Source organism: Orbicella faveolata, unplaced genomic scaffold (genome assembly GCF_042242905.1).
Source record: "Orbicella faveolata isolate gen_17 unplaced genomic scaffold, um_ofav_v1 contig_2, whole genome shotgun sequence".
Classification (NCBI taxonomy): domain Eukaryota; kingdom Metazoa; phylum Cnidaria; class Anthozoa; order Scleractinia; family Merulinidae; genus Orbicella; species Orbicella faveolata.
In genome coordinates this window covers 14,913,932-14,941,918 of record NW_028301547.1, presented here as the reverse complement: position 1 = coordinate 14,941,918, position 27,987 = coordinate 14,913,932, and the positions used below count along the sequence as shown (strand labels likewise).

Genomic DNA, 27,987 nt, shown 5'->3' with positions numbered 1-27,987 from the left:
AAAGAGTGTTTAATCAGTTTTTGTCTTTTCGTTCTATAGGGCAAATAGGAAGTGAAATCAGTGACAGTTACAGAAAGTTTTGTCTTTTCTTCTCACAACTCGCCAAAGAATTGATTCAAAAACTTTTGGATTTACTCAATATTAACTGCGACGAAAGCCAGATAGTTGAGTTTCGGTTCTTCGCTGTTATAACTCTTCTTGTTGTATGTTAACCATATCACGTGTTGAGCGTCGTAAATCAGTTGTGTGTATCAGGCTTAAGATGGCTAATTGCGGCGCGAAATTCGACAAAAGAATACAATTCAATGCTTTGAAAGATGATAAGAATCAGTCTATCATACATTTATTAATAATCCGGGTGCTCGTGACCAACTATGGTCGTCCCGTTTATTTGGAGAGCTGGCAAATTTTATCTTTACTAGAATTGTTCCTTGGAACTTGGTAGTTAATGCTAGGGTGGCAGTGGAAACTCTAGAGCGGGCAGTTTTCTGCAACGCCAATGTGGGGTCGGGGGTAATTTTGTACCACTAGTTGTATAGAGACTGCTCAGAAGAATTAAACATACTTTATTAAGTTAATACTTTTGAGGATACGTGGGCAGGGGCACAATGAGCTACCCCTCACGTTCACGAAAGAGAAAAGCACAGGTCAAGTGATTACTAAATGGGTGCAGTGACCATCTAGCAGAGTAAACTTTTATTTTTCCTTTTGATAGACGTAGATAACTTATGAGCCTGTTTTTAAGTTTACAGACGCGACTTCTCAATGCTACAGGCAACTTAAGTTTCAATAATTAGATTTTTATTTTATTTTGGATGTAAAACGCCTTGTATCTTCTGTCTGAATTGTGATATTTTTCTCAATAGTTTTTAATTGCTAAGTGAAAGAAACTTAATACAAAAATAAGAACAACTGTAAAATGCCCTCGCCAAAAAGACATTTAAGATTGCGTGAACAAATAAAATGTAAATTATAATTACCATGGCCCACTTGGTCAACTCCACTGCCACCCCATTATTATTCCCTAAGGTCTAAAGAACACTGCTGGGTGAGTCAAAGTCTGCCAGCTCGTCGAGTAAACGAAATCATTTTTTAACCCCCTTTCCCAGCGTGGGCACCCGGACTATAATGGTACTAGATATAGACTTAAAATAATGCAACGCAGTTTTGGGGCTAAAAATAGAATGCGCTTCACACATTGTACGTGGCTTTCTCTGAAACCCATGCAAACTTGCAAAGAGAAATTGATAAACACGAGAAAGTTTGCCAACTGAGAAATGCATACAAAGTTTTATTCTAAAGTCGTCTACAAAGTCTTCAAATTATTAAACTTCAATTATAGGATTGAGATGGATCTGAAGCGACCCAAGACTACAATAATTGCATCAACTTGAAGCATGTTTCAAGCCGATTAATTTAGCTTAAAAGAATGATTTCCCGAGCCTTTTGCTCTATGTTAGTTTGTTTCCCTTGGATTGAAAAAGAATGTGTAAAACGAAAGGCTTTTCTTTCGAAACTCCTCTCAAACTTCTTAAGTACCCCTGGACAGTTCTGTAACCTTAGGCGAGGAATTAGCAAAAGGAAACCAGGCCTTGTAAATCATTAGATCTGGAGATTAGCTCGTCAAGTTAAAACGCTAAGCTTATTTAGAGTTTGCAGATGATACTTGGAGTTTGGGGGGGGGGGGGGGGGAGGACTAACTCAGCTATTGAAATTTGAACGACCGTTAAACTACACTGGGGAGACTTAAAGCTCGATCAACAATTTCACGCTGGGGCAACTTATTCAAAGTGCCTAATTTAACAAAGGATTCGCTATTATAGCATGCAAATTTACGCAGAATTAATGAGTTTTTTAGTTTCACTCCCGGTAATCAGTTTTGACGTTCTCGACAACAAATGAAGACTATTGACTGCTATTGACTGCTATTGACAAAACGGTCTCCTTATCAAGATTCTATAGTCAGAGTTTCTCTCTCTTAGCCGAGGGTTTCAAGTTCATATTAGCTTAGAAGAAATTAAAAAATACACATAATTGTATCGTCGCATATAGAATAGATAGATATCTTTCAATGTCTTATAATTGTCAATATAGATCTTGATATCGACTAAATACGTATATCAAATATTTGAATTCTACAGTTGAGTTTATCGCTCACAGCAATCTTTCCTTGTCGAGTCACTGCCACTGCTTCTGGCCCGAAAAACTGGTCCTTTCCCTCCCCTCTTGTGCCAAATTTGGTCAACATCCGTCCCTCGAGAGAAAAAACCTTCACACAGTCATTGCTATAATCACAAACGAGTAGATATTTATTCTTGTAAACCGCAATTCCAGATGGTGCGCTGAAATTGTCTCCAAAAGTTCTCAGAAACGTCCCACGGGTGTCGAAGACTTTTACACAGTCATTGTCGGTATCAGCAACGTAGAATCGGCCCTCATGAAATATTGCGAAACAGGGGTAGTTCAGTTTCCCAGGTCCTTGATTGCCAAACATAAAGAGGTAGTTTCCTTCGTGGTCGAAAACCTGAACGCGGCAATTTATGGTATCGGTGACGATGATACGGCTTCGAGCGTCTACAGAAACCCCGTGGGGACCCCTGAATTGGCCTTGTTCTCTGCCATGTCGACCAAAAGCGTGCAGAATTGTCCCAGCTGGCGAGAGAACTACAACCCGGTTTTTTCCTTTTTCAACCACTGTAATGTTCCCGGAAGCATCACAAGCAACGCCAGTGGGAGAAATGAAAGGGAACCGCTTGCCGCTTTCCCTGGAATAATGATCGTGCACGCGTATAAAGTTTCCGTCGTTGGAAAACACTTGTAATCTGTCGTTGTTGTAATCTGCGACAATGATGTCTCCATCTGGGTTGAAAGTGACTCCCACAGGCTCGTCAAATTCATTGAGCTCCTCGCCTTTGTCTCCAATACTAAACAATCGTTCAACCTGTGGTTGTTTATCCTTCTGAGGCGATGTTCTCTTGCTAGCGGGCACGTTTTGTATTCTGTTCCATTCTGTCGCTGGTTCACCAGTACGAGATTTGTCGTGGACGACAGTAATATTTTGCATCCCAAAAATACCATTTTGTCCATTTAAACGATTTCTCAAACCCACATATGGCGTCGATAGAGGCAAATTTGATTGAGATCTCAGGAAGCTGTTTATGTCGATTTCTGTCCAAGAAATGTCTTCATTTCTCGCACCTTTTTCCTTGTTTTCGCGAACAGTTTCTTCAGGAAAATGATTGCAGCGAAGTCGAGCGTCTGGCGAAGTCATGTTATCGTCTTGAATAGACTGAGGTGTGCTTAAAGCTTTAAAATCCAATGCGCCACTGTGAGCTCTTATACTCTTGAGCATTCTGTCGCAAATATCGGAGGGAGAGCTTTCACAGAATCCGTTAACTGTGGGGTTTGGTGTGGTAAATAAACTTGCCGAACATGGAGGAATGCTTCGATGTACAACGCCTTCGTTGAATAGCTCGGAGAACGTATTCAACGTTTTAAGATTGTTTGGCATTTTCTGTCAGCTCGTTCCAGTTTGCTGTAGCAGATCACTTCACCGATCTAACTTCTGTAGTCGTTTGACGTTAACTACAAATACTGCACTGGATTTCTGTAGGTTTAAAAACGTGACGCTTGCACGCTAAGCCAGTCAAATTGTTTTCTAGACGCACGTAAACCACAAGGTCGCCAGGGTTAGCAATTAATAAAGCATTCTGCCGGCGTAAATACCTTTATTTCTGTTTTCCGTTACTCCCACCTTTGACAGGCTATTGTTAGAAGTGATTTCCATTGTTAGACATCTCTGGTAGGATTAGATGAGAATACTTTTAATTCAGCTTACTTACAAGCCAGAAGAAAAAGCATGCTTAATTAATCGCCCGGATTAATCGCTACCCTTGACCGTAAGAATGCTACTGATTTTTTGAACAATTAGCGCTTTTGAGATCTGCGATTGCATTTCGACTATTTTCATCTCGGGAGGATAAGAGTTGGGTCAGTAGAAGGTGCTTCTAGACGGACAGTGTCCAACCGTAAATAATATTCTACATGAACAGAATATTTATACCATTACGGAAAAAAAATTGTGCGCAACAAAAATCGGTGACGGAAATAATGGTTGAAATTCGCGTTGAGAACGTGCTAAAACCAACACAAAGAAAAAATATGACAGTGAGCCAGATTGAAACAGCATGAAACAGATAACAGACGTCCTGTTGTTCAAACGTCATAAGATCAAAATCTGTGGTTATTTTCAGCGTTTCTGCTGTCAGAAACATCCATATAAACGTGTAGGTCAATTCCCCTCTCGTCTCTAAGCTGGTTATCTAACGTTGAAGTGGCAATTTGTTTGCAACAACTTCAAAGTGAGATACATAAACTTCACGCTAGTTTATTCATGCTAATTGGTTTATGCAACAAAAATATAGGGTGCCAAACGGCTATTGTTCAGTAAACAATTACCATGAGCCAATAAAACCGCAGGGCACAACAGTTTTAAGAACCATTTGTTTGTGTTTTGCTAGAATCCGTTGGTTAATAAGCGTGTCCTATCGCCGTGGGGAAAGTTAAATACGTTATGTCAGTTTACATTTTGCAAGTGACAGAAGTACGAACCCTGACACTTCTACGAAGTCGACCATTGTGCCGGAAAGTTGCTAACAGATCTAAATAGAGGTTGCTAACCTCCTGTCGACACGTGATTTAAGAAGAGGAGATGTATAATGATTGCAATAACATGTACAGACCAGTTCGTCTTTCAAAATCTTTCATATTAAACGTGATTTGATAAATTGCGTCGCCATGCTTCAATAGCTTTTAAAAAAATATATACCTTGAGTGTCAGGAGTAACATTCGGCTTCTTTCAGTAGAAACGTTCTTGCGGTTTATATTGTGGTTGCCTAAGCCGGAAATGCTTAGTTTATTTCAAGTTGCGGTTGATGACGGGGACAAATTGCCGCCGTTGACACAAGACAACTGTAATCTAAAATAACGGTTGCACAAAAACCAATCCAAACTGTCATGCCCCTTTCTAGTCGACGTTAGGTCTTTTATCATATACACATTCTCCCTCGATCCTGCAGTTGTTTATTATCCACACCACCCGAGTTTCCATAAATAAGTCTGTAATTTTCCTGCGGACCTCTTGATGTGTGTTTGGATGTGATGTGGTCTCAGCCCTGTTTACGTTTAGTTGCTAGTCCTAACTATGTTTTCTGTTGTGGTTTTTAACTCGAGAGGATAAAATTTTATCAACGATTCTATGCAACCAACGGCCTCGAGGAGAGGGGAAGGGAGGGCTGGGATGAAAGGGGCGGGGAGTGGGTACCAGTGAGGTGGGAGGGGGGGGGGGGGTAGAGAGCAGGAATGAAAGGGGCAGGGAGTGGGTACCAGGCCTATAGCGTCTGCAACCGAGTTGTGGATTTGATAAAAAGATGCAACCGTCTTGAATTATCTTTCACTCTATTTATAATTGATTCCAAAAAGAAGCGAAAGTGAACTACGACGTTTCGAAGTCATCGTGACTCCTTTATCAAGCAGTGAAAAGGAAAGAAGTTAATGTATAGTGTGAAAGGTGTAAGATGTATTAAAGAGTAGCATGGGCTAAGAGTTCTTATGTGCGTAGTAACCTCAGATTAATACTTTCGAACGAATTGAGTCCGCCTGTGTATTGAGTTTTGCCTTTTTCTTTCGTGAATTTTTCCACCTTTCAATCTGTAAATTAACATCTCGACCGTTGTTTTCTTTTCTCTACTTGCATGATGATATTGGAGTCAAGATGACTTCGGAACGTCTTAGTTTACTTTCGCATCTTTTTGTAATCAATTGTATTTCCCAATGTTTTCTTATCCGAACCCTATTTTTAACAGGGCATTAACAATAACTCCTCGTAGCAGTGGGCAGTAAAGAAGAATCTTACCTAAAAAATGGCCAGTCAGAGGGCGCGTTATATCGGCTACAGACATATTGACGTTAGAACGCGTTGGTTGATCTAAGTAAACAAGTTGTTCTCTTTTTTTCGTCGCAGAATTTACTACAAGAAAATAGAAAATATGTTCTCTGTTTTTCTATCGAGTTATAGAAACACTCGAGAACTTGGGAGAACTCAAAAAAGCTGTCGAAACACTCGCCCGTTGGTTCGTGGTCCCATAGCATTTCTCGTTCTCCCAACTTGGTTCCATTCGTGTTTTTATAATTACTCGATAGAAACACGGTACACTATTTCTTAAGGAGAATATGCGTCATCAGTACGCATGCTTTTTCTTGGACAGATGTGCTTGAATAGAGTCCTTTTCCTATGCATCTTCGTCAAAACACACTTGTAAGAATTTTTAACAATTTCGTTACATAGTTTTGTTTTATTGGGAACAGGGCTTCACAGCCTTCATGTCGTCCAATTCTGTCATGGTCACGGTGATTTTTAAAACCAGCTGAAATCGGACAACCGCGGGCCGTACGAGGTCGTTAGTTTTTGCGAGAGACCATAATGGCCTCTTTGTTTTTGTTAATCGGTCGTATTATTACCGATCGAACTGGTCCCCACTCAGTTCTATCTCCAGTATTTATAAAAGACTCAAGAAATTGCGTGCTCTACGATTGCTCGGCGGCTCAGTTCGAGTTCATTACATTACTCCATAAGGCGGCGTGCCCTTCGTCACGCGCGTACTTAATTGAGTTACAACGCACGCGACCTGAGTCACGAGTTTGAATGAGCGCAATTTTTAGTACATTTTATCAAGAGAAGAAATAGTCAACTTAATTATATAATCTTGCTTGCTTGTATAATCACCTATGAAAAACGTGAGAGGCACTCCGCTGTTCTTGGTGGCTCCTCTATGTGTTTCTCGCGTGTTCTTAAAAATCTTCAACTACCTCAATAACTTAGCAAAGAGTTGAGCGTGTTGCTCGGCGCAGCCCGCGAATCATAATGAATTCTAAGGCCATTATCAGGCGTTTTCTATGCAAGGGCAGCTTGAAATTGTTAAGAGTAGTTCACACTAACGAAATAAACATTATGACATAAGAACGTGATGTCGTTTTCATGATGTTGGCAGTATGAACATTCTGGCATGATGACGTAATAGCAACGTTACAACATGAATATCAAGACATAGTGAAAAAAAAATCTTTCTTCATGTCTTTATGTCCATGTTCCCATTACTGACTTAAATGTCGTTACGTCGTTATGTCACTAGTCAGTGTGAGCCAGGCCAGTAACCTTTTTCATCCTGGAATTTTCGCTTTTCGTGCAATTTCAATTTCACGACTAAAACTGCATATCTTTTTTACATCAAGTGGTGTGTGTTTTGGCTGGAGGAATTTAGACACTCTTTCGGTAAGAAGAATTTGAAAAACAAATTCCGATCCTCAGCGCTATATTTCGTGTTCAAACTAAAAGCGAAACTCGTTTTTAAAGGCAACTCGTTGCTCATAAACTTTTAAAGCAAATAAAAGAGGCTCACGTACCGTGTTTCCTCCAGGAAGCATAGAACTTAAGACTAAGGGAGTGACGCTAGCATACCTCACGTCCTTGCGGACTTTGTCGACCCGCGCGAGTGTTTTATTTTTATCCCAGCAGCTAATCAGAATACAGGAAGGCCGTTGTATGCTCGACGGCAATACACCCAATCTTCCCATCGTGCGCTGCGCGGAGGTCGTACTGAGCTACACTGATTTTGTTGGCCACTCTATGATTTGGTTCTATGACTTGCTATAAAAAAACACGTTAATTATGCAACACTTTCAATTTTTTTTCTTGGTATACACAATCGCCTAAGGGCTCGCGTGCATACCGGGAAAATACAAGAGACTCGAGGGATATTCCATGGAATACTACTCGAAAACGTTGCGTAACTAGTGTAGTAAGCACGTGAGAATTTAGTAGAGCAACTCGTGTTTAACTTCTCTATGAACTTCACTCCTGTTCTTAAAAGTTCACAATTGATTACATAACTCAACAATGCACGAGGAGCAAGTGGACTATCAGTCCGTTATAAAATGCTCTAAAGATTAATTGCGCGCGCTCAAACTCGTAATATTGGATTAAGCATAATGCTTACGGCAAACAGCTAACGGCAAAATTGCCTCTGACTTTGTGTTCTTTTCCTGTAATCCTGAAATAAATCACATAAAAGTGAAAGGTCGTCTTGTGCTATTCACAGCAAATGCAAATATTTTCACTCTACCGGTTACAAATAACTGAAGACAGACAGCAAAAGTTTCATTTTTGCCTTACCTTCAGGGGCGGGGAGGGCAGGGGAGGGGAGGGGAGGAAAAGGGGGTGCAAATACCGTATTTACATCTGAGAAGGGCCGGTAATTACTTTGACAACACAACAACTTTGATACACGTACTCTACTCTGTAATTTCCAGTCGTGCATCTGTAGAAAATATAATGCACGCTCAGCTTAAGCAGTGAGCATAAAACCACAATATTCTAACTCGACAAAGCGCAAGGCTTGGATTGAACGGTATAATGAACTCGGACTGACCGATCGAAAACACTGGTATACTACCTTGTTTAACCAATCTGGCATCTTTCTAAAAATAGCCTGGTTCTTACACGTGAGGCCACGACAGCCATGTTGGCGTTCACAAACTCAGTGGAATTTCTCTCCTTAGGGAAGACGAGTCCTTTTCTTAGTTGTGTTATTCTTAACAACACAGAACATTTTCCATCTCCCTGGAGCCAATTTTTAAAAAGCCCTTAGAACTCACAGTATGACTCCTCAGAACACAGGGACATTGCAATAACACCAGCTAGACAAACGTAAGGAGAGCCACTTTAATTTCAATTCTTTTCGACACGTAGCATCTAGAGCAATATTCGCACATTCTTTTACATTGTCTAAGCAGCTGGAAATCACAAAATCATTTAGATTGTCTACAAAGCCTGCTCCACCCATGTGCTATCACATACACGTAATTATGTGAGTAATTTCTAGCACTCGTGATGCTAAAACCTCAAAAAAGTCTAGCGAGGCAACCAACTTATTACATAACATCAAAAACAACCATCAAGATGAGCCGGTATTCATTTTTGTGACCGCCATGACACCAGACGCTCTTTTGGCTTGTCATGCAATTCTCCTCCCACGAAGATTGCGTGACGTGCCCAAAGAGCGCCTGCGTAGAAGGCTACCATGACGCCTACCTTCCTACAGTGTCATGTCCACGTCGCTTTGAATCAATTTCTGCCAGGCACAAGCGAAAAAATTTAGACATTATTTACTCCTTAGAAACCCGAAGTATTGATGAATAAAGTTGTTATTATGATAATTACTGTCTGGTTTTTTTTTTTTACAAGTCAACTTCATCTTGACTTGATTTCAAATCCTAAAAGCATAAATAAGTCAAAATTCCAAGGTTTGATAATTTTCAACTCTCAAAACCTTGGAAAAGACTTTAGAAATTTCTAATTCACTGCAAGTGATGTAATCGCTAATGTTTAGTCAAACTCTTCTGTAACACAAAAGGCAATATGTTTACATTAAATAAATAGCACAATATTCGCAAAGTTTTCAATTAGTCGAGAAAACTTCAAAACTTGCGTGAGCCGACCGAGTGGCGGCTCCAGGCCACCAAGAAAAGAAACACTCACGAACGCCCGATTCGCGCTCGTCCCCGGGCCAGCCGCTAATTTAGAACCGGCCTTGGCCTAATCAAGGCCACTACTTTAAGTAAAAAACATCTGGATTGCAATCTTAAAAAATTATCCGGAAATGTACAAACGTGCACAATGTAATGTCTTAAAGAGGTGTCTCCAGAATGTACTTGGATCTGGCAAACTGTGTAGCGCTGACAGACCCCTTTCTGTTTCTTGAGACTTCTTCCCCGCAAATCTCCGTGGGGTGGTTGCTCTGGACAAATACCTGATCATTTTGATTCTTATCGTTCTTCTTACTGAATTTTGCTGCGTTGATTTCCATCCCGGGGCAATCCGTTGTGTCTAGCATCTCAACAGAAGTGCCTAACTTCTTGAACGCAATCACTCCATCTTGTGTTAAGGACTGTGAACGACTCACGTTTAGCGATTTCAGTTTTTTGCATCCCCAGCATGCTAGACTAGTTCCTAGCTTTAGCAGAATTTCATCGTCCAGTGCTTTTTCTTCTCCGATAGCGCACAATCCCAGGTACTCTAAAGTCTGGATTCTCGCTATCTGAGGCAAGGCTGATTTAAGTCCTTTCGGTGTGATAAAAGAGCACCATCCCAGCTCTAGATGTTTCAGTGAAGAGCAATTCCAGGTGATTTTTCGCAGCGCTTCGTCATCCAAACTAATCCCGTCCAAAATGAGAGTCTTGAGCTTGGTGCAGGACTCCAGAAAAACTTCAACAAAACTGCCCGTCAAGAAAGAACATCTGCGCACGCTCAGTACTTCCAGATGGCGACAGCGCGCGAAGTGAACCAAAGTGCTGTCTTTAAGTAACAGACAGTGGCTGAGGTCCAGTTTTCGGAGATGTTTCAAGCTGTCTATAGCTGTTTGTAATTCGCCTGCCGCCAAAGTACTCCGGAAAAACGCGTCGCAAAGACCAAGCCATTTGATGTTGCCGAGCTCTTTCCCAATAGCGCGGTACACTTTAGGGTTTCCATGGGAGAATCGTATATCCAGATAGTGTAGATGCTTGGGAAACAGAACAGTGCTTTGGCCGCCACGAGTTTCTTTGCATTTTTTCCTTGGATCTGTTGAAAATGTTACACTTTTCAGTTTCAACACACGCAAACCCTTGCACTGAGTAGCAAGAGCTGCCAGATTTTCTTCTGACAAGTTAAACCCACTCAGGTCAAGGCATTGTATGTTTCCTGCCAACCGCTTAACGGCATGTGAGTTGAAATTTTCAGGGTCATCGAAAGATTTGGAAAAGCGCCTCAAATCGACGGCTCCCCATAACAGACGGTCGTACGAGAGCCTGTACCACAACGTACACACTTGGGATGCCCGTAGCAAATCCTTTACTGGAAGAAAACCAAATATCTTCAAAAGAGTTCCTTCGTCCAACCTAAACACAGCAGGAATCTTGTTAGTTGCTGAGCCAGAGCGCTGGGCATCTACGCGGAAAACGCTGGTTAGAACACACATTATCGTGTTCATGGCCATGTGTACTCCAGGGGAAAGCTTCTTCTGTATTTTCGCAGGAAGACCGACCGTGCCTTTTTCAGAGAACATGATGTGATCTGGATGACCGCGTATGAACATGTTCACCAAAAAATACTGTTGGCGTATATGTTTATCGGCCACCTCAGGGTATTTTCTTGTACTCGTGAGGGTCAATGACAATTGATATCGCACAATTCTCGTGTTTCCTTAGTTTCACGTGAACAGAGTGTCACGCATTGGCTACCAAACGCACAGCGTCTATCGGGCTACAATTAGCGGTAAATAATACTTTTCCCACTTCATTCGATGAAATTTTTCTCTGTGTGTGCAGAGAAGAAAACTAGACGTCGGTAAGAACCTTACTATCAATACAATTTCACTTTTTTTGACGCCTCTTTTGCCAAAAACCTTCAGTCGGAATACACGCACTTAACACGCGCATCAAAATAATGCTGGTCTTTGGCCCATGCCCAACCGGGCACTGGACGAAAGGCACGTGAATTACAGCGAGTCAAATCATGCACGAGACAATTCCGTTCGCGTGTATTCGCGCCTGTACGCGCAGTAATCTTTGATACATTGCTCCTTTTCACTCTCTTAGGTGGAAGCGTTATTTTTGTGCCAGTTTTAACATCCCTTGCATTGCTTGAAGAACCAACACTGGCTCACCCAAATGTTGTAAACAACAATATTATTTTTCATTTTGAGTTGTCATCACCGCAGGCTCCCACATGCAGAATTAGTAGGTGTGTCCCTGGGATTTCCGTTTGTCCCGTTTACAAATTATTATTTGGCTACTCGGGGTAACGTTTAAAGTTTTTTTTCTGACGGGAAGAGCTGAAAAGCAATCCAGTTTGTCGCTATTATGTTTCTCTTATCGGACCATCGAGTTGAAAAGATCAGCTTGAAAGAAGTACCAACCCTCCTCCGCCCCCACCAGACCAAAAGTCAATTTTACTTGTACTCTTAGGGTTCCGAGAGTAGCATTGGAGATCAGTGACTTCTCTCAGTAATATAAAGCCTACTGAAATACAAAATAAACTTGAAACAGTAAACTTGTTGTCAACAACATCATGACCAACGGATGAACGAAAACAAGGTTTGTCCCACATCTTCAGGCCCTTCGATGTTTTTTTGCCCGGAAATAATTAAGTCAACGAATACAGCAAGTTGTGTAATCAAATTCCTACAGATAATTTTTTGATGACTGAAATTAAGGGTAAAGATTCTTTACAATTATGCTACTGAATACAAACTGGATAAACTCAGTACCCAATGATGGTCGCAGATGTATCTTTATTTATAAATCTGTTTATTGGAGAAACAAATACTGTTATCTCTGGATGCTACTTTCGTAGCTAATGAAACAAAAGACAAGGTCCATATAAATCATAGTTATACAACTATAGGTATTTAAAAAACCGTTATATATGTTTTCAAGATAGTCTCGAAACCTGGGATTCTAAAGCATTCGAGGTTCAACTGTGTGTGTTACTCTGCGGTTAAGAACGGTCAGGGTTGGATAGTTGTAATTTTTTCTTGTCCTCAGGCTCTTGAAGGGCTTACTCAATGGTTACTAAAGTAAGCAAATAAAAGTCTCGTGACTTGAAAGACAAGATTTAAGATAAACAATGTTCAAAGATGAAGGACTCATTAGAAGAAACGAAAATCAGGGAGCAACAAAAATTTACTGGTTCACGTGCGTTCTACACGTGAACTATTATAAAGAGCAGCTTTATTTTGAATTTACCACGTACTCCATCAGGCTTGGTACACGAAACCGACTGTTATCAACGTTACTAAAACCGCGAGCACTAGAGAATCTCTCTTAAGCGATGATTTAAGTGTCGCATGGCTTATCCTCTCTCCGATTTGTTTACCGGTAAAGAAACAAATTTAGCCTCCACTAGTCAATTTTCATGAAACGGTATAGTTATGAATTATATTTGATTTGTAATTCCTAGTTCAGTAGAGGAAATTTTGTTAGTTTCCTGCTGTCTTGTATACTGCTGATAAATGGAGATATTCTAATTTCTCCCTGTTGAAGCTATGCTAATATCGAGTACAGCTTACGCATAACTTTACAAGTCATTCCAAATCTATCTCCTTACTGTATAAGTTATAGTAGTCATGTTTCTCTGCACGTGCCAAATTTTTTTTCCGTCCTCGCCGAGCCGGCGAGCAAGCGGATGCGCGAGCGGCGAAAACGCGCGGAACGAGTCAGCCCGAGAGTGGAGAGGAGATTGGGTAGGCACGTGAGCCAAAAACGTAGTTACAAGTTATATTTGATAAGTAATTTCTTGTGTTTTTAGAGGACAGTTTTCTTGTTTCTCACTGTTTTGCTTTGGTCTTGTCTTCTATATTCTAGTTTCTACCTGATTTAAGCCCTGTCCAGTGAATCTGAACTGATCTGCACGTGCCAGCTGGCTTCTGCAAGCAGGAAGCGCGACCTCCAGGCATCGAGGCTCGAGTTTGATTTAGATCGAGGTAGATTAATGCTGGCGAGTTACCTTTACCATTATCTTTAAACAAGCTAACCGTATTCCTGTTTAGGCTAACAAGCTAAAATAAAGTCGAACTCAAACTCCAACTAGAATTCGAACTGAAACCGGCAATTCAAACTGTTCAAAGCTTCGATGACCGTGAACCTGCAGGACGTCGTGAGTTATAGAGTTGAAAACCGAATTGTACCTCGAGTTAGACTCCAAACTGGCCTTCAAGACAACAATTTTGGGTAGATATCGTGTCACCTTTAGCCGGTAAACAGGCTAACCTGAGTAACAATCAGCCCAAGCTGAGCGTTCTTCAGCGGGGTAACCGAAACGCATCTTATGGTAACCACAACGCTATTTAGGTTCAACTCAAAGTCCAACTCGAAGTTCAAGTGGAGGTTTCGGGATTCCAATCTCTGTAACATTTTTACTTCCTCCTACGAAATCACAGCAGTCAAGAAAACGAATTAAATGTCATCGAGAGCTCAAAGTTTGACGGCAGTGCAGTAAACCCGTTTAAGATTTTGTAGAAAATGTCCTGTAAAAATACACATAGTTATGCACCCTTACCTCCCCGCGCGCCAGCTCGCGTGGATCGCTGATGCGTTCTCGCGGTTTAGTATAGCAGGGGAGCGTTAGGAAGGAAATAGCAGCTGGGTGAAGGGATGTGCGCTGAAACTGTCGCGCACGATGTCGCAGAGCTAAAAAGGGATTCTATCCGAGGACCTCTTTTATGTGTAGACACGGAGCTCAACCGTTGTACCAAGAGAAGTCCGGGGTGCACTGGATGTCTTTACTTCAGTTGCAATGCACCCCACACCTCCCCTCATTTGTATGTATTATTTAAAACGGTAAGTTCCCCCATTCGTACAACCATTCCCGAGTTTACATAACAGCATCCCTTAATTTAAATAACTACCCTGGTTGACAAATATGCGATTAAACAAGCTCTCTCTAGCTTACAAGCCCTAGCTAAAGCCGAATCGTTAATCTGGGCATTACGCAGATTGGGGGATCATAACATAGCATTGCTCATGTGAACTGCAGTTGTCTCAATCAGGTAGGTCAACTGGCGATCATTTATTTTGAAGCGTTTCTTGTGTACATATATCCACTTGACAGATAACAAACGCCATAACATTTGCCAATGGACTTCCTGTGAGTAGCGATAGCAGGTCGCCACGTTTATACGTCACTGTTTCCCGGGTCTTAGAGGTTACGTGCTAAATCCACCGGAAATCTCTGTTTGGGTTGAAACCCGAAATGTGAGCCATAAGACTCGTTTAGGTTTACATGGGACTTAGCACGCGACAGTAATACCCACTGAGTACTGAAGCTATTTTAAAAGACCTTCCTCCGGCAATAGGGTCAAAATTCGGCGGCCTTCTTTGTTAGCTCGCAGCAAAGCGTCTCCATCACAATACACAAGCAATTGAAACGATGACAAGTAAATCCCTCAGGGAATTTACATCTGCAAAAGCCGGGAAGCTCGTCATCTCGCGTAGGGAAATACGTAGATTTTGGTATCGTCAAGGTTTCGTTTAGGGTTGCACGCCAAGAAATGAAAACGCCGTTGTACTGTGTTGGTGGTCTAGACCCTGTTCAGACACTAAAATGGCTGAGGCAATCTCTTTCGACCGTAAAAAACTTAAGCCGCGCCAACTTAAGTTTTCATTAGAGATTTAAATAAATCTTCCGAACAGCATCCCCGACCTTTCAGTAGGAGTCTCGGCGGTAACATCTGCAGGAGTCGGTTTAGCAGCACTCATAAGCTTGTAATCCTTTTGATTGTCAGCAGCTGTTATTATTTTGGGGCTAGGGGAATTGTTTCTGTTGTTTGTTCTATTGTCCTGTCAAAGGGTATCAAGCCATTCATGTGAGATCTTACGAGTGCTGCTAGCCGACCCAAATCCTCACGACATTAAGAGCTGAAAACAGAAACCAAATTAGAAACGTGAACAGCGACATACTAAAATATGTTTGCTCGATATAAAACCTTCTTCAGTGAGAAGCCACAAGAGAAAAATGAGCAGTCACGCTAGGTGAAGATTTCAACATAAAAGTTAAACTATAAGAGAAATGATAATGATAGGTCGCCAGCAAAACAAACATATCCGACTTCAGTGTCTTAGCTTTGTCAATCAAGTGTGCTTTAAATGCTTTTCTTACAGAGTACGTAGTGGTGAATCACTATGAAATAGTTCCAGAGAGATTATTGACATGCAGAGTGCTGAGATAATTTCAAGTGGTTTGAACCTGTAATAAGGTAACTACGTCGGTAGTGTTTTGCGACAATGTTCTCCAAAGCGTTCATTGAAAATGAGGATGCCCTTTTTTGTTCCCAGTGTATGGTCGTGTATTGGCAAAGGAGAATAACGCTGAGTGCATTTTTACATTCAATGAAGTAGATAAGGTTTTTGGACTTACATGTTACGTCTAACATTTTCCTTTATATATCCGCTTTTTTTAAGTGGCCAAGGATGTTTGTTTCTTTTTCTTTCTGTAATTGTAAGCGGATAGTATTGCGATTTCCTTTTTAGGGTCATGGAATTTGCAACACCCTTTAGTCTTTTTTTATAAGAATATGCTTTATAAGAATATGAAATTTGCGAAATTCTAAGAGTATTTTAAGAATAAACGATTGCTCGATGCCAATAACCTTTCTGCAAAAAGTTATAGGCGTCATATAATGCTTACAGTCTGGCTTCAAGATTACTTTAACACCACCCAGGCTCTAAATACATTCAAAAACAGAAATGTCATACGCTTTAATCTAAGAATATTCACAAGAATATTTTCAACCTAACATTGGCAGAAAAATAAGAATATTCAACCTCGGCCGGTAAAAAAAATATTCCTTTAAAAAAAGAGTGTAAAAATAAGCGACGATTGATATAATGAAAGCTAAATTACACAGCAGGCAGAATATATGCTCAAGAGGGATTAGCTGGGAAGCCGGTCGGAAGCCACTTACGAACGGTGTACATGAACAGTCTGCGTTTTTCCGTGTTAAGGTTTCGTGCCGTTGAAACAAATGTCGTGATTGTAGCCGCATTTTGCGAGGTATTCAATATTGAATGGGTTTCTCGCCGCAATGTGTCGATTGAAGATTGAGATATCAAATGAACGAAGGAAATGTGTAGCAAGGCCAGGCTATAAGGAATATTTGATTTAGTGTGGTGAGGTTAACAAGTTTGTCCTTGGGTTTGCGTCTACTTTGGATGTATATAACTTCGCTGATAATATGAATTTGAATAACAAAAAAAAGAAGTGTCTGAGGGTATAATTGCTGAAAGCCCTGTTAGGGTGTATTCTCACAAAGAAATGAAATAACGATGAACAATATAACGTGTGTTGAAATTACGACAGCGACAGGAAGAAATCGGAAACAAAATCAGAGTGAATCTCGCTCCATCTTAACTGCAACACCTCATTGGTCTATTCACAAATCTATAAATGAGACTAAGACGAGTATCCTCAGTGTCCCTCTATTTTGTTTTTGTAATCCCCGGATAGTAGGATATCCTCTCCTCAAGAAGGCGAAAAGAATTTTGTGGGAGTTCAAAAGACGAAATCTATACCAAAACACAGTCTTATATGTTACATTACAAAAGTCTCGAGTGTCCGCCCTGTTTAGTCCAAACAACGAGAATTTACAAAAAGAAATTCGAGCTTCATTCATAACCTTAACCGCTCTTTCATTGGAACAATAGTCAGGCGATTCGCCATGAAGTAAGAAGTCTAGGGTTTGTGGGAATACCACACAGGTCTTTGTGAAAATGTAGCACCAATGGCCTATCCTTCGCACTCTATCAACCCAGTAAAGAAATCCTCGTTCAAATGGTAGCCGGTCAACTACTGAAACTAAACACTAAAAATTATTTCATAAACCCTTCCTGGATTGATGTGATCAAGATTTACAGCCATACTGTGAACGTAAACCAATATTGAGTTTTCATGCCCACATGACAGAGAAAGGACTCATGCATAATTCTAGATGTATTCGAAAAAATCTCTTAATATACAACCAAAGCTAACTCGTTGTGAAAAGCGAATAGCCCCTTTCGGCAAGGGAGGGGACGGCTTTTAAATTCTGGACAAACTTGTTCTTAAACAGGCTCCGGTGAGGACGGAAAAAAATTCCTAAACTTAAGAATTGGGAGAGCGAAGCGATCGCAGGCTAAGCAGCTTTTAAATCTTTTTTTATTAGTTTAGTTGTTTCGAGGCAAAAATCTGCCCGGACTGATAGCAAACATTTCCCCACCGGATGTCGTTGCATCATTGGAGAGTGACGTGGCAGAATAATGAAGACAAAAGGATGGCTGAAAAAACTGAAAAATATTATCAATGAGTAATTAAAGCCGGCTTTAAATCTCCATGGAATATTGAGTATCGTGCAGCTCGAAATTTTTGAGGGAGTTTTGCGAATCGGCGATTTTTTGCATTTTGAGGGTACTAATTTTTGCCGTTGTGAAAGCCCGGTTTTTCGAGTTTTAAATAAATGGCATCAACAAGATTCTGCATGAGAGGTTTGTTTGTATACTTTCGCTAGCAGAGGAAATTGTTGCGGGAACATTTTTTTTTTTGCGGATCGTGGAAAAAACCCGAAAATCGCAAAAATTAGAACTCGCAAACATTTCGTGCCACACGGTAGTTCAGTTTTCAAACTCATTTGCCGGTCCCAGGAAATTAAGTAATGATTATGGTCCTGAAACTAAAAGGAAAAAGAATACTCTTGTATAATGAACATAAAGTAGACTAATAGAGTATTGCTTAAACCCTAGGAAAGTGCGTTTTAACTCCCGGAAGATCATTTTACTTCTAGTCAGTAAAAATTTCCAAAAGAACCCTTCAGTCAATGAACAACAAAAATACAGGTTTAGTCACATCACAATTACCTACCGTGAACCGATTATTGTTTATCTCACAGTGTAATCACCCACGATGAAGATTACAACTGAGTTTGATCTTCTTAGCAGAGAGGACTTCCGATCGGAAAGCAGCTGAGGTTCAGCTCGTCCTGGCCGGCTCTGTAATCGTGTCGTTCCCTTGAAAAAGAAACTTTGCTTGACCTGATCTCCACATGCACGACAGAGAAAAAAGAGCAAAAGAATCGGCATCGTGTGAGCTACCATGCTAATGACAGAATTTGTGGCCTTTACACATACCTATCTGAACTATCCAAATGTTTTTAAAAACATGTCAAAATTTTGCTATTTTTCTTAAAAAAACTCTTCGAACCGTATGCAATAAAAACCTATTCCTTTTATAGATACAATTCAGAAGTCTAGCTAGTTTTAAAATGCTGTTCCTACAGCGAAAAATATGTCAGGGGCGTTACCTAGGAAACGTGTTACCAAGAGCTAATTCCCAGCCTTTGACTGTGGAAACATACATATTAAACCAAACTTGTAGTTCTTGGCGTCAAGTTTGCTCGATTGCGTTACACGTGGAGGACCTTAGTTTCCTGTCCTCTAAGCACTTGATCCTCCTTTTCCAAGTCTACCAAATGTCCTACCGTTATTATCTTATCATCCTCTCTTGTTATCATTTGTTTGGAAGACTATTGATCTGAACCGCTTTGCTTCACGCCTTCGCGATCCTGTAAAAATAAAACTGCTCATTTTCAAACGGTTTTCAGACAACGAACAAGATACTATGTCTTGATCCGAGCGGATTTAGCGTGTTAGTGGAAACCTTGAACACCCGGCTCCTTCTTGGAAGCAGCTGCATGTTCTAAAACTGAAAAGTGTTAGGTCTAAAACTGATTCAAACAATCATACAGTTAGATAACTTAGACTTACTAATAAGGATAAGTGCACCTACATTTCCTAAGAAACTCGATTATCTGATTATTCTCGATTATTCTGTTCATTAGGGCGGTATATCACTCCAATCTGTTTCAAGTCAACCCTGCGCATAGTGCTATGTTCATTGCCCCGAGGGGTACCCCCTTATACGGGCTATATAAAAAAAAATGAAAAAAAAAAAAAAGGTATCGGTAGGTGTATATAGGTATGCGCGGCTCCAAAGGGTTTGGTCTTTAAGCAATTTTGGTCTTAAATAGGGTATCGATTTTGACCATTTTGGCCTGAAATAGGGTATGGTTTTTGCACTCTAGTCCTAAATTCGGCATGGTTTTTTTTTGTTTTTTTTTGGACAAAGCTATATATTCATCATTACTCCTAAACTGGGAGTGTCATATTGAAAATATCTCTAAGAAGATAGCTTGTGCCATTGGTTCAATCAGTTAAACGAATTCAGCGTCTCACTCCATTTAATGTTTTAATTAAAGTTTATGATAGCCTTGTTCAACCACATTTTGATTATTGCAATGTACTGTGGTGAAACTGTAACAAGGGTCTTTCCGGAAAACTGCAAAGGCTTCAAAATCGCGCAGCTCGCACCCTAATGTCTGCGAGCTATGATAGTAATTTGGATGATTTGTTCCGGACACAAGGGTGGCGAAGACTCTACTGTCAAAGATTGGAACAGAAGTCTATCCTAATAAAACGTTACATGGTATGACACCTGATTATCTGAGATCAAGATTCGTATATCGTGACAACGTAAATGCTTATCGTTTAAGGCATACCGAAAACAAATTAGTTCTTCCACAACCTCGAACTGATTATCTTAAGAGAAGTTTTTCGCACAGCGGAGCTCAGTAGCGTAACAACTTACCTATAGACCTAAGACAAGCATCTTCACTGACCAATTTCAAATCTAAATTAAGTCGCCACAGTTTAAAGTAATATCTTAATTTTAAGTGAATTTTTAGACACGGCCTCCATGAAAAGCATTTTTTTAAAATTTCTATTGTAGTTAGGCAGACAGGTAGATAGTCCAGTAACTTTGTTGACTGACGGAAAAACCGTGTATAACTAAAGTTACCTTATCTTATCTTATCTTATCTTATCTTATCTTACCATCAACAAAAGCCCTTCACAATGCCTATAAATTGGTCTGAACTAGGTAACAAGTTATAAACCAGGTCTGAAACAGCATTGATTTAAGGGTCAGGTGTAAATAGGGCATGAAATTTTTGGTCAGGTCATAAATAGGGTAGGGAAAATCACAGATTTTAGTCTTAAATAGGTAAGGGTTTTGGGAAGCGGGCCGCACACCCCCATCCGATTTTTCTGGGAGTACCCCCTGGGGGGATTAAATGGTAGGCGGAATGATGGAATTCTTCTTAGGATGGCTTCCAGATTTAGCGCAATGGTATGGCAAACAACTATCGTCTCTTAACCTAAGTTGCTCATGGCATTAAACACAGGATGAACTTTTTGTGGAGACATTGGGCACAAGCTATTCTACAACGAATATGTTTCCTAAAATGACCACCAATAAATTAAGAAGCACAATTATTAGTTGAAGATTGTTGTGTCCAACAGTGGAAAACCAACAAAGTTAAAGATACGGGATATTTTCAGTGTCGTTCATGTGACTAACTAAACTCAAATGGCTTCTTGAGGTTGTAATCTTGATGTCATAGTGTTATTTCCTTATGTTAACTTTCGGGGATAAGTGTTTACAAATATACAGTTATTCATGTACAAGGAAACGACCGCCCAAAACCACGAGTAGGCCTTCACAGGCAATTCATTTTAGTCGGTGAAGTAACCTAGAAGTATGGAGGCCAAGATTGGGCATGTAGCAAAGGTCAGACCACAGGGAGTCTGATTCCTACAGTTTTTGTCAGAGGCGTAATCAATCTACCACCTTATCAAGCGCTCTTTTTCGGGTAGAGACTAGAAAGATCACCTGCGGTCAAATCTAGTAATTAGGAGAGATTTCAATGCGTCCAGTTTAAGTTGAAGAACTAGCCAGCTGGCCTGCAAATCAATTGCATTCAAACTCAGTTATGTTTTTCCTGAGTTCCTCTTAAGACATGGTTTTGATCACAATTCAGTCCGATAGAACCATCTTACGATTCTACCCCACATTAAAGTAAGAACCATAAAGAATTTTTAATCTGAAATTGTCCAGGTCATCAATTGGAGGTTCCTATTCATTGGTCGAGAATTGAGTAAAATTCCAGTTTTACCTTTGTATGAACGATCAGTTGAGTTGCGTCTTGTCTCGCCTGCGAAAAAACGCGACTCACTCGCCTTTTGGTCCCGCTACTTTGTGGTGTCACACAGCGTTCTATTCTGGGCCCCATCTCATATTTACTACATACTTCACCCTTAGGAGATGTTCTGAGGCATTACCTTCCTATCATCCTCACTACTCCCAGTTCTACAATCAAGTTCAAATCACCCGATTTCACCGAGCGATGACACTCATAAGGTTAACTTGGAATCCCGTGACATTCATACCAAGACGTTCCTCGTGACATGAGCTCGATTTCCGCCGCTCTGTCGGGGACGGCAGTTAATCGAGCCTAACCCAGGCAACGTTTCATGTAAAACTAAACGAAGATAAGACTTTTCTTTTAGTTCTAAGAGCACAGCAGCCCTTTTTCTATTAATATCTCACTGCTATGGAAAATTCTTAGTAGGCGGCATAAGTATCAAAATTACTCTTCGGAGTGGGAAGGGGGGTAGGGGAGACTCTCAATATCTCGTTAAAAGTAACCGCGCCATCTATAAGCTCATGCAACATTCGACATTTTGAAAAAGTTTAAGGGATCGTGTCACGATAATGCGCACGTGCGACGTTGCCGGGTCGACCCTGGAAGTTTTTAATCATTCGACTCAGTAGCATGTGCCACTACCAATGATTTCCGATTTTCGCGTGACACTTCGTTACACGATCTTTGGTCTTCGGAACATCACTGTCCCGCCTCTGACCCCCCGGGGGGGGGGGCACTGCCATATATGGGCTATATAGGTATGCACCGCTGTGAAGGGTATGGTTTTCAAGCAGTTTACTCTAGGATAGAGTATATAAATCAGAGCGCTTAGGTCTATAATATGGTATCATTTTTTACAAAACTGACCGGTTGGTAGAAGATTTTATCTAGAGTAAGGAAACCAGAAATTGCCACTCAAAAATATAAAAAAATCAAATCGGCAAGTTTAAATTTACGCAAATCAGCCTCAACAGTGTCGATAGATGGAAGGATTTGGGGAGTTTACTCTAGTATAGGTTAGCAAAATTCAGCTGAACTAGCTCTGGTATAGGCTAAGGGTTCCAGGGTCCCAGCGGAACATCCCCACCCAGAAATTCCCAAAGTATCCCCCCCCCCCCCCGGGCTCTGACATTTTCTTATGGGGCGAGATCGAGAACTTCAATCTTCACAAAACGATGCAAAATATACCGTGAAAACAACTGATAAATATTTTCTTAAATACTATTACTACAACCTTAACAGTTTTTATGAGAACAATGGAAAAGGAAGCCACATCATGACACTTGGATCGGCGGTCCAAAAATCGAATCGTCGCACGTGTGCTGAGGAGTGTGGCAGACCTTTTATTAATAGGATAACACATGAACACGAATTAAAGTTTATCACTTATTCTTAACAAAATTACAAGAGACTAAGCAGTGAATTAACTAAAATACTTTATTTTCAACCTACTATCAAACTGAACAATGAACAAACTGCTCAGTCATTCCAGGACGGCGCGAAGAAACATCTTGGAAAATGAGACATAGCAGACACGGCTATACTATCTTGGAATTTCGAATTGGAAAATAACTTCAAGAATATGTAAAAACTGACTTATTTAACCTGCATGTTCTTTAATTATTTGCTGGTTCCATCTCGTTCATATCCACGTGTATTGTGAATAAGATTAAAACGCTTTTTGACGGCTATAGACGACTGACGGCGACTTACGAACGGTCGAAATGATTTAAAATCAAAGTGGCGTTTCTAGGCACCATTCAAATCTGGTAAAGTGACTAGAAATGTGCTTTCCTTTGCTTATTTTTCTGGTACTTCGTTCAATGTTATTGTTTTTGTCGTATCTCATTGGAAATCCGTTCGAAACTGGACAACTTGTGGTATCCAATGTCCCCACCAAGGGGCGAAGCCTCTTAAGGCCATCCTCTGTTATGCGCCACGAACAACTTAGGTTAACCTCTGTTAGCCTCCCGTACTGACCTTTCAAAATACCGGCAGCCATCTCAAGAAGAATTTCATCATTCAATGCCTTTCCACCTCCTATTGAACACAGTCCTAAATACTCCAAGCTTGGGATCTTTGACACCCTGCGCAGGGTTAACTTGAGGCCGACTGGGGTGATCAGCGGACACCACCCCAACTCAAGAGAAGTCAAGAAAGTACTGTCCCACTTTATGCTTTGAAGAGTTTGGTCGTCTATGCTGATGCCGTCGAGTGTTAAAGCCTTAAGACGAGTACAAGACTCCAGAAACTCTTGAACAGAACTGCCCGTCAGCATAGGACATCTGCGCACTCTCAAAACTTCCAACTTGTTACAGCGCGCGAACAGAGCCAAGGTGTTTTCCTTCAGTAAGCGGCAGTGGCTGAGATCCAGCACGCGCAGGTTGTTCATGCTTTCAATGGTTGCTTCCAAAATTCCACCCTCAAGAAGGGTGTATAGAAAAGCGTCACAGAGTCCTAGACTTTCGACTTTGCTGAGGTTTGAGGCGATAACTCGAAACACGCCGGGGTGGCCTTGTGAAAATCTAATATCAAGGCAATTGAGTTTCCCTGGGAAAATCGCACTTTGTTCTGAGTTATGCCTCTGAATGTCTCTGTTTGAATCAGTCGTAAAAGTTACACTTTTCAGTTTCAAAACCCGCAACTGTCTGCAAGAAATAGCAAGGGTGTTAAGATTTCCCTCTGACACGGTAAATCCACTCAAATCGAGGCATCGTATTTTGTTTGAAAATCGTTTGAAAATGAGCAGTTCCAGTTTTGCAGGATCGTTCAGACGTGAAGCGAAGCTCCTCAGATCAACATGCCTCCACAGGGACCGATCTAATGATAGTCGGTAGCACATTCGGGAAACTCGAGAAAAGCGGAGCAAATCTTCAGGGGAAAGAAAACTTAAAATCTTTAAGAGCATTTCTTCGTGTAGGCTAAATACCGGTGGCGTAGCGTTAGCTGTAAAACCTATTCTTGCAGTTACATGTCCGGCAAATGTCTTTGTTTGCTCCCACGAAGTCTCTGTGCTCATGACATTTAACACTGCGGTAACAAGTCTTGCAAACATATTCGCCATTTCGAGTACAATAAGAACGGTGTGTCAACAACATGCTTTTCACGAAAAAAACATATCTGACTGTATTTTTATATGCTCATAAACAGCAACACCGTTTATTATCAGTAATTTACTTATGACAGCTCGTTAGAGGTTTCCTGTATTTTATTTCACGCGAACGAACGTGACTTTAGCTTGAAGTTTTGTGTCTTTAAAATCTAAACGAGTAGCTGTTATCAGCACTTGTGTGCATGGTACTCAAAATAAAATCTACAATCTATTTGCATGAAAACTGCAGAACTGACGAAAAACAAACCCAACTTCAAAAAAATAAAACAAAAAACAGTTGATGTTCTAAGCAAATTTTAATTCAGGCCCTGAAGCCATTTGTTGAGTACAACCCAATTACCACGTACCACTACAACTAAATAAAAAGGCCTCTTGTGTATTAAACTTTTGTTTCTTGCTTAGACGTGCGTCTTATTTTTCTCCAAAATTCTTTGTGTTAAAATCCTACCTCAGCTCATATAAATTATTTGGAAAACCAGTTGAGCACCTGAATGAATCAGCAAGATTTGGTCACGAAAAGAACATAATACCTCGTGAACTACGAACGGAAATTATTTTATGCTGGGTTGGATTTCAGACCCGTGAGGTCGAAAGAAGTGTGCGTATGTCCGCTAGGGAAAATAAGCAGGAAATACGTATAGCCTCTTGTTTTGTATCTGTTAACTAGATAAGTTTCTTGTAACGTGTTCTAAACCTGCTGAGTCACTTTCTTCTCCAAAACGGTGGATTTTCCTATTGAAGCCTTTAAACAAGTGTGAAGCTTCTGAACTCTTGACTGTGGATCGTGTCGCCATAGGAAGAAACTAAAACTGATATAAACAGTGTGTTTAGAGGCTACATAAGCAGTTACTTTATTGATACACAAACGTTATACACGTTCAAGATGAATGACAAACTTCTAATTGAAACACTCCCGTAATTGAATTACTAGACTCATAAAGTGGATCAGGTTATGCCAGAGGTACATAGTGTATTGACCTCAACTGAGTCCCGGCCCTTAGCCGACTAGCTAGTTCTTAACGTGTGAAAAACCACACACAACGTTTAATTCTTTGCCCTGGAAATGTCAAGCTAGCCCGCAAGCCAGTCAGACATCAGAAGTCTAGGTTCAGTGGGGCAGGCGTTCATTTTGTTACCGACAGAGAATTCTATGAACTTGAAGAAATATTTATTTCGTTTAAGGCTTAGCTTCTTGGTATGTGTCGTCAGGACCCACGTTTCTTCTCCTGAAAACCATGTCAGTGCAGCTGTTTCGAGAGTTAGCAACGAGTGACACAAGAATCCTAAAACTTTAAGTTTTCGTCGTCCAGTTTTGCACTTTCCTTATAGCTATTTATTCATTTTTTCACACAGGGCCCACGTTTGATAGCAGTTTCATCTGATGGTCACCCTGTATAAACAAGAATTTATTGTTTTTATTAGAAATGGAAAGCCAAGACCGATAACACGCGATATCCAAATTTTCCGAATCTAAGCAAGAATTGATTTCATCTCGCAACTAATAGAATACATGCACTCATCAAAATATTTTGCAACACCTTACCACTGTTTTACAGGGTGAACCCTTCAATCGAACGTTTCTGCATGTATCAACTAAGTAACTGCAAAAGACGCATTCAGTATTGTTTGGAACTACAGTACAAAGAAAGTCTATCATTGGGCGGGGGGCGTGATGCAACAGGCTCTAATGTTTAGACAATTTTCAAGCTGAAAATGTTCAAGCTGCTTTTGATTTTGTGATTTTTGTAAATAACAGTTATATTGAGTGCAGCTGTTCACGCAGACACCTCGATTCAAAATGTACTTGTACACGTGCAAGCTGCAGTATCAGGTGATGACAACAATTGCGGCTTGTTGATTCACACTGTACACACACGGTACAACAAATGGAAACTGAACTGATGTAGCTCTCACCTTAAGTTTCTTCTAAATAATGGCTAGGTCAGGAGAACTAGCTAACCACGTTAATTTACCGTATGTAACGAAGTGAGACGTTCTTCCAAATTTTTCCCAACTGAATTTACGACAAAAGCAGCCTTGTTTTCAGGGTCCTCTCCTTCCTCTAGAGAGAGACAACCCCGGGAAAGATTGTTCAGAAGCGCAGCTAAGGGGGTCCTGGGTTGCCCGTGACACCCCCCCCCCCCATTTTGTAAGCCTTTTTTAAGCAAACAACCTGCAACAGGTGGCTAAAACCACATGACAATCTGGTGAGTACTCTCACTTTGACACAGTGTGACCCCCCCCCCCCTTGAAAAATCCTGGCTACGCCCCTGTCGTTCAAACAACCTTGTTGTTATTTTTAACTCTTCTCGAATAGTTTCCGAGTTTTATGCAATAAAAACCAGCGCGATGCTCATTTGTACTCCGAAAACTTGTCGGACCAATGTCAAGGTGCAGTCAGAAAACATGTTGACCGGCGATTTTGAGGACAAAACACAAGGGTTCAGAAATCTGTGACGAGGAACGCTTGTCAGGTCAACTTTGGCAAACGCAGGTCGAGTTTTTGGTCAACTGCAACACATTCCGAACATTCCGCCAGAAACGTAGTGGTGTGATGGCTGTGCATAAGGCTCTACTTCATAATTAGATTATCCCCTCTCGATTTCCAAGAGGATATAGTTGATGACTTTAAAATCTTTTCTTACCGAGACTCAATCGGTAATGCCAGGGAGCTTTTTATGATTTTAAATAGGCAGAACTATTAATCCTGATGGTCTTAAGGCATCCGTGAAGAAAAGTATTAGCTAATTTGCTGTTATGCTATTTCATTATTTTCTTTTACCTTACCTTTAATTTACACTGTCAATCAGTTTAGTTTCACGATTTAATTTTACGTCTCATGACGGTCAATTTCCTCTCTTGAGTGATCTTGGGAATTGAAATATCCAGTGATATTTCTAAATCTTTCTCGAAACATTGGAGAAAAGAGAAAAAACTGCCATTTTGTAGGCGATATCCAGTCTGATGATCTACACGAAGCTCAGCCAATCACAAGGCAGCATTTACGTTGGTATACTAGTAGAATATTCTCCGTGATTGAGTGTTTCACTATTATGCTAATGCTCTATGCTCCAAAAAATCTTACCATTATGCTCGAAAGGCGTCACTATTATGCTTCAGTATGCTCACATAAAAAAAGGAAAACGGTTAATATTTACCCTTAACGCTCATTATAACGAAACAGGAACAACGCCTTAATGCAATCGTCAATT

The 27,987-nt window shown here is 40.6% G+C and overlaps 4 protein-coding genes across 4 annotated transcripts in view; all 4 read right to left on the bottom strand.

Moving 5' to 3' along the window:
* The window catches only part of LOC110047283 (large ribosomal subunit protein mL62-like), a 29,950-nt gene extending 22,286 nt beyond the window's left edge, over positions 1 to 7,664 (bottom strand). Inside the window, exon 1 of the mRNA XM_089289810.1 lies at positions 7,463 to 7,664. Within this exon, the coding sequence (XP_089145936.1) occupies positions 7,463 to 7,633 (171 nt within the window). The 5' untranslated portion in view covers positions 7,634 to 7,664. The remainder of the gene's footprint in view (positions 1 to 7,462) is intronic.
* Positions 799 to 7,529, bottom strand: LOC110047312 (uncharacterized). The gene is made up of 2 exons (XM_089289809.1): positions 7,463 to 7,529; positions 799 to 3,799 (listed from the first exon to the last, which is right to left on the bottom strand). Exon 2 carries the CDS (start codon positions 3,509 to 3,511, stop codon positions 2,108 to 2,110), a length of 1,404 nt encoding a protein of 467 aa, XP_089145935.1. The 5' UTR covers positions 3,512 to 3,799; positions 7,463 to 7,529; the 3' UTR covers positions 799 to 2,107.
* Positions 7,665 to 8,766: 1,102 nt separating the features above from the next.
* LOC110047271 (F-box/LRR-repeat protein 12-like) lies at positions 8,767 to 11,802 on the bottom strand. Its single transcript, XM_020753020.2, has one exon. It carries the CDS (start codon positions 11,188 to 11,190, stop codon positions 9,745 to 9,747), a length of 1,446 nt encoding a protein of 481 aa, XP_020608679.2. The 5' UTR covers positions 11,191 to 11,802; the 3' UTR covers positions 8,767 to 9,744.
* An 11,280-nt stretch (positions 11,803 to 23,082) lies between these two features.
* Positions 23,083 to 25,302, bottom strand: LOC110047275 (F-box/LRR-repeat protein 12-like). The gene has a single exon (XM_020753023.2). The coding sequence runs from the start codon at positions 24,725 to 24,727 to the stop codon at positions 23,399 to 23,401; it is 1,329 nt and encodes a 442-aa protein (XP_020608682.2). The 5' UTR covers positions 24,728 to 25,302; the 3' UTR covers positions 23,083 to 23,398.
* Between the last annotated feature and the right edge of the window lie 2,685 nt (positions 25,303 to 27,987).

What these genes read in the sequence shown, in the direction of transcription:
- LOC110047271 (XM_020753020.2), bottom strand. Translation starts at nt 11,190, where the DNA reads ATGTTCATACGCGGTCATCCAGATCACATCATGTTCTCTGAAAAAGGC.
- LOC110047275 (XM_020753023.2), bottom strand. Translation starts at nt 24,727, where the DNA reads ATGGCGAATATGTTTGCAAGACTTGTTACCGCAGTGTTAAATGTCATG.
- LOC110047312 (XM_089289809.1), bottom strand. Translation starts at nt 3,511, where the DNA reads ATGCCAAACAATCTTAAAACGTTGAATACGTTCTCCGAGCTATTCAAC.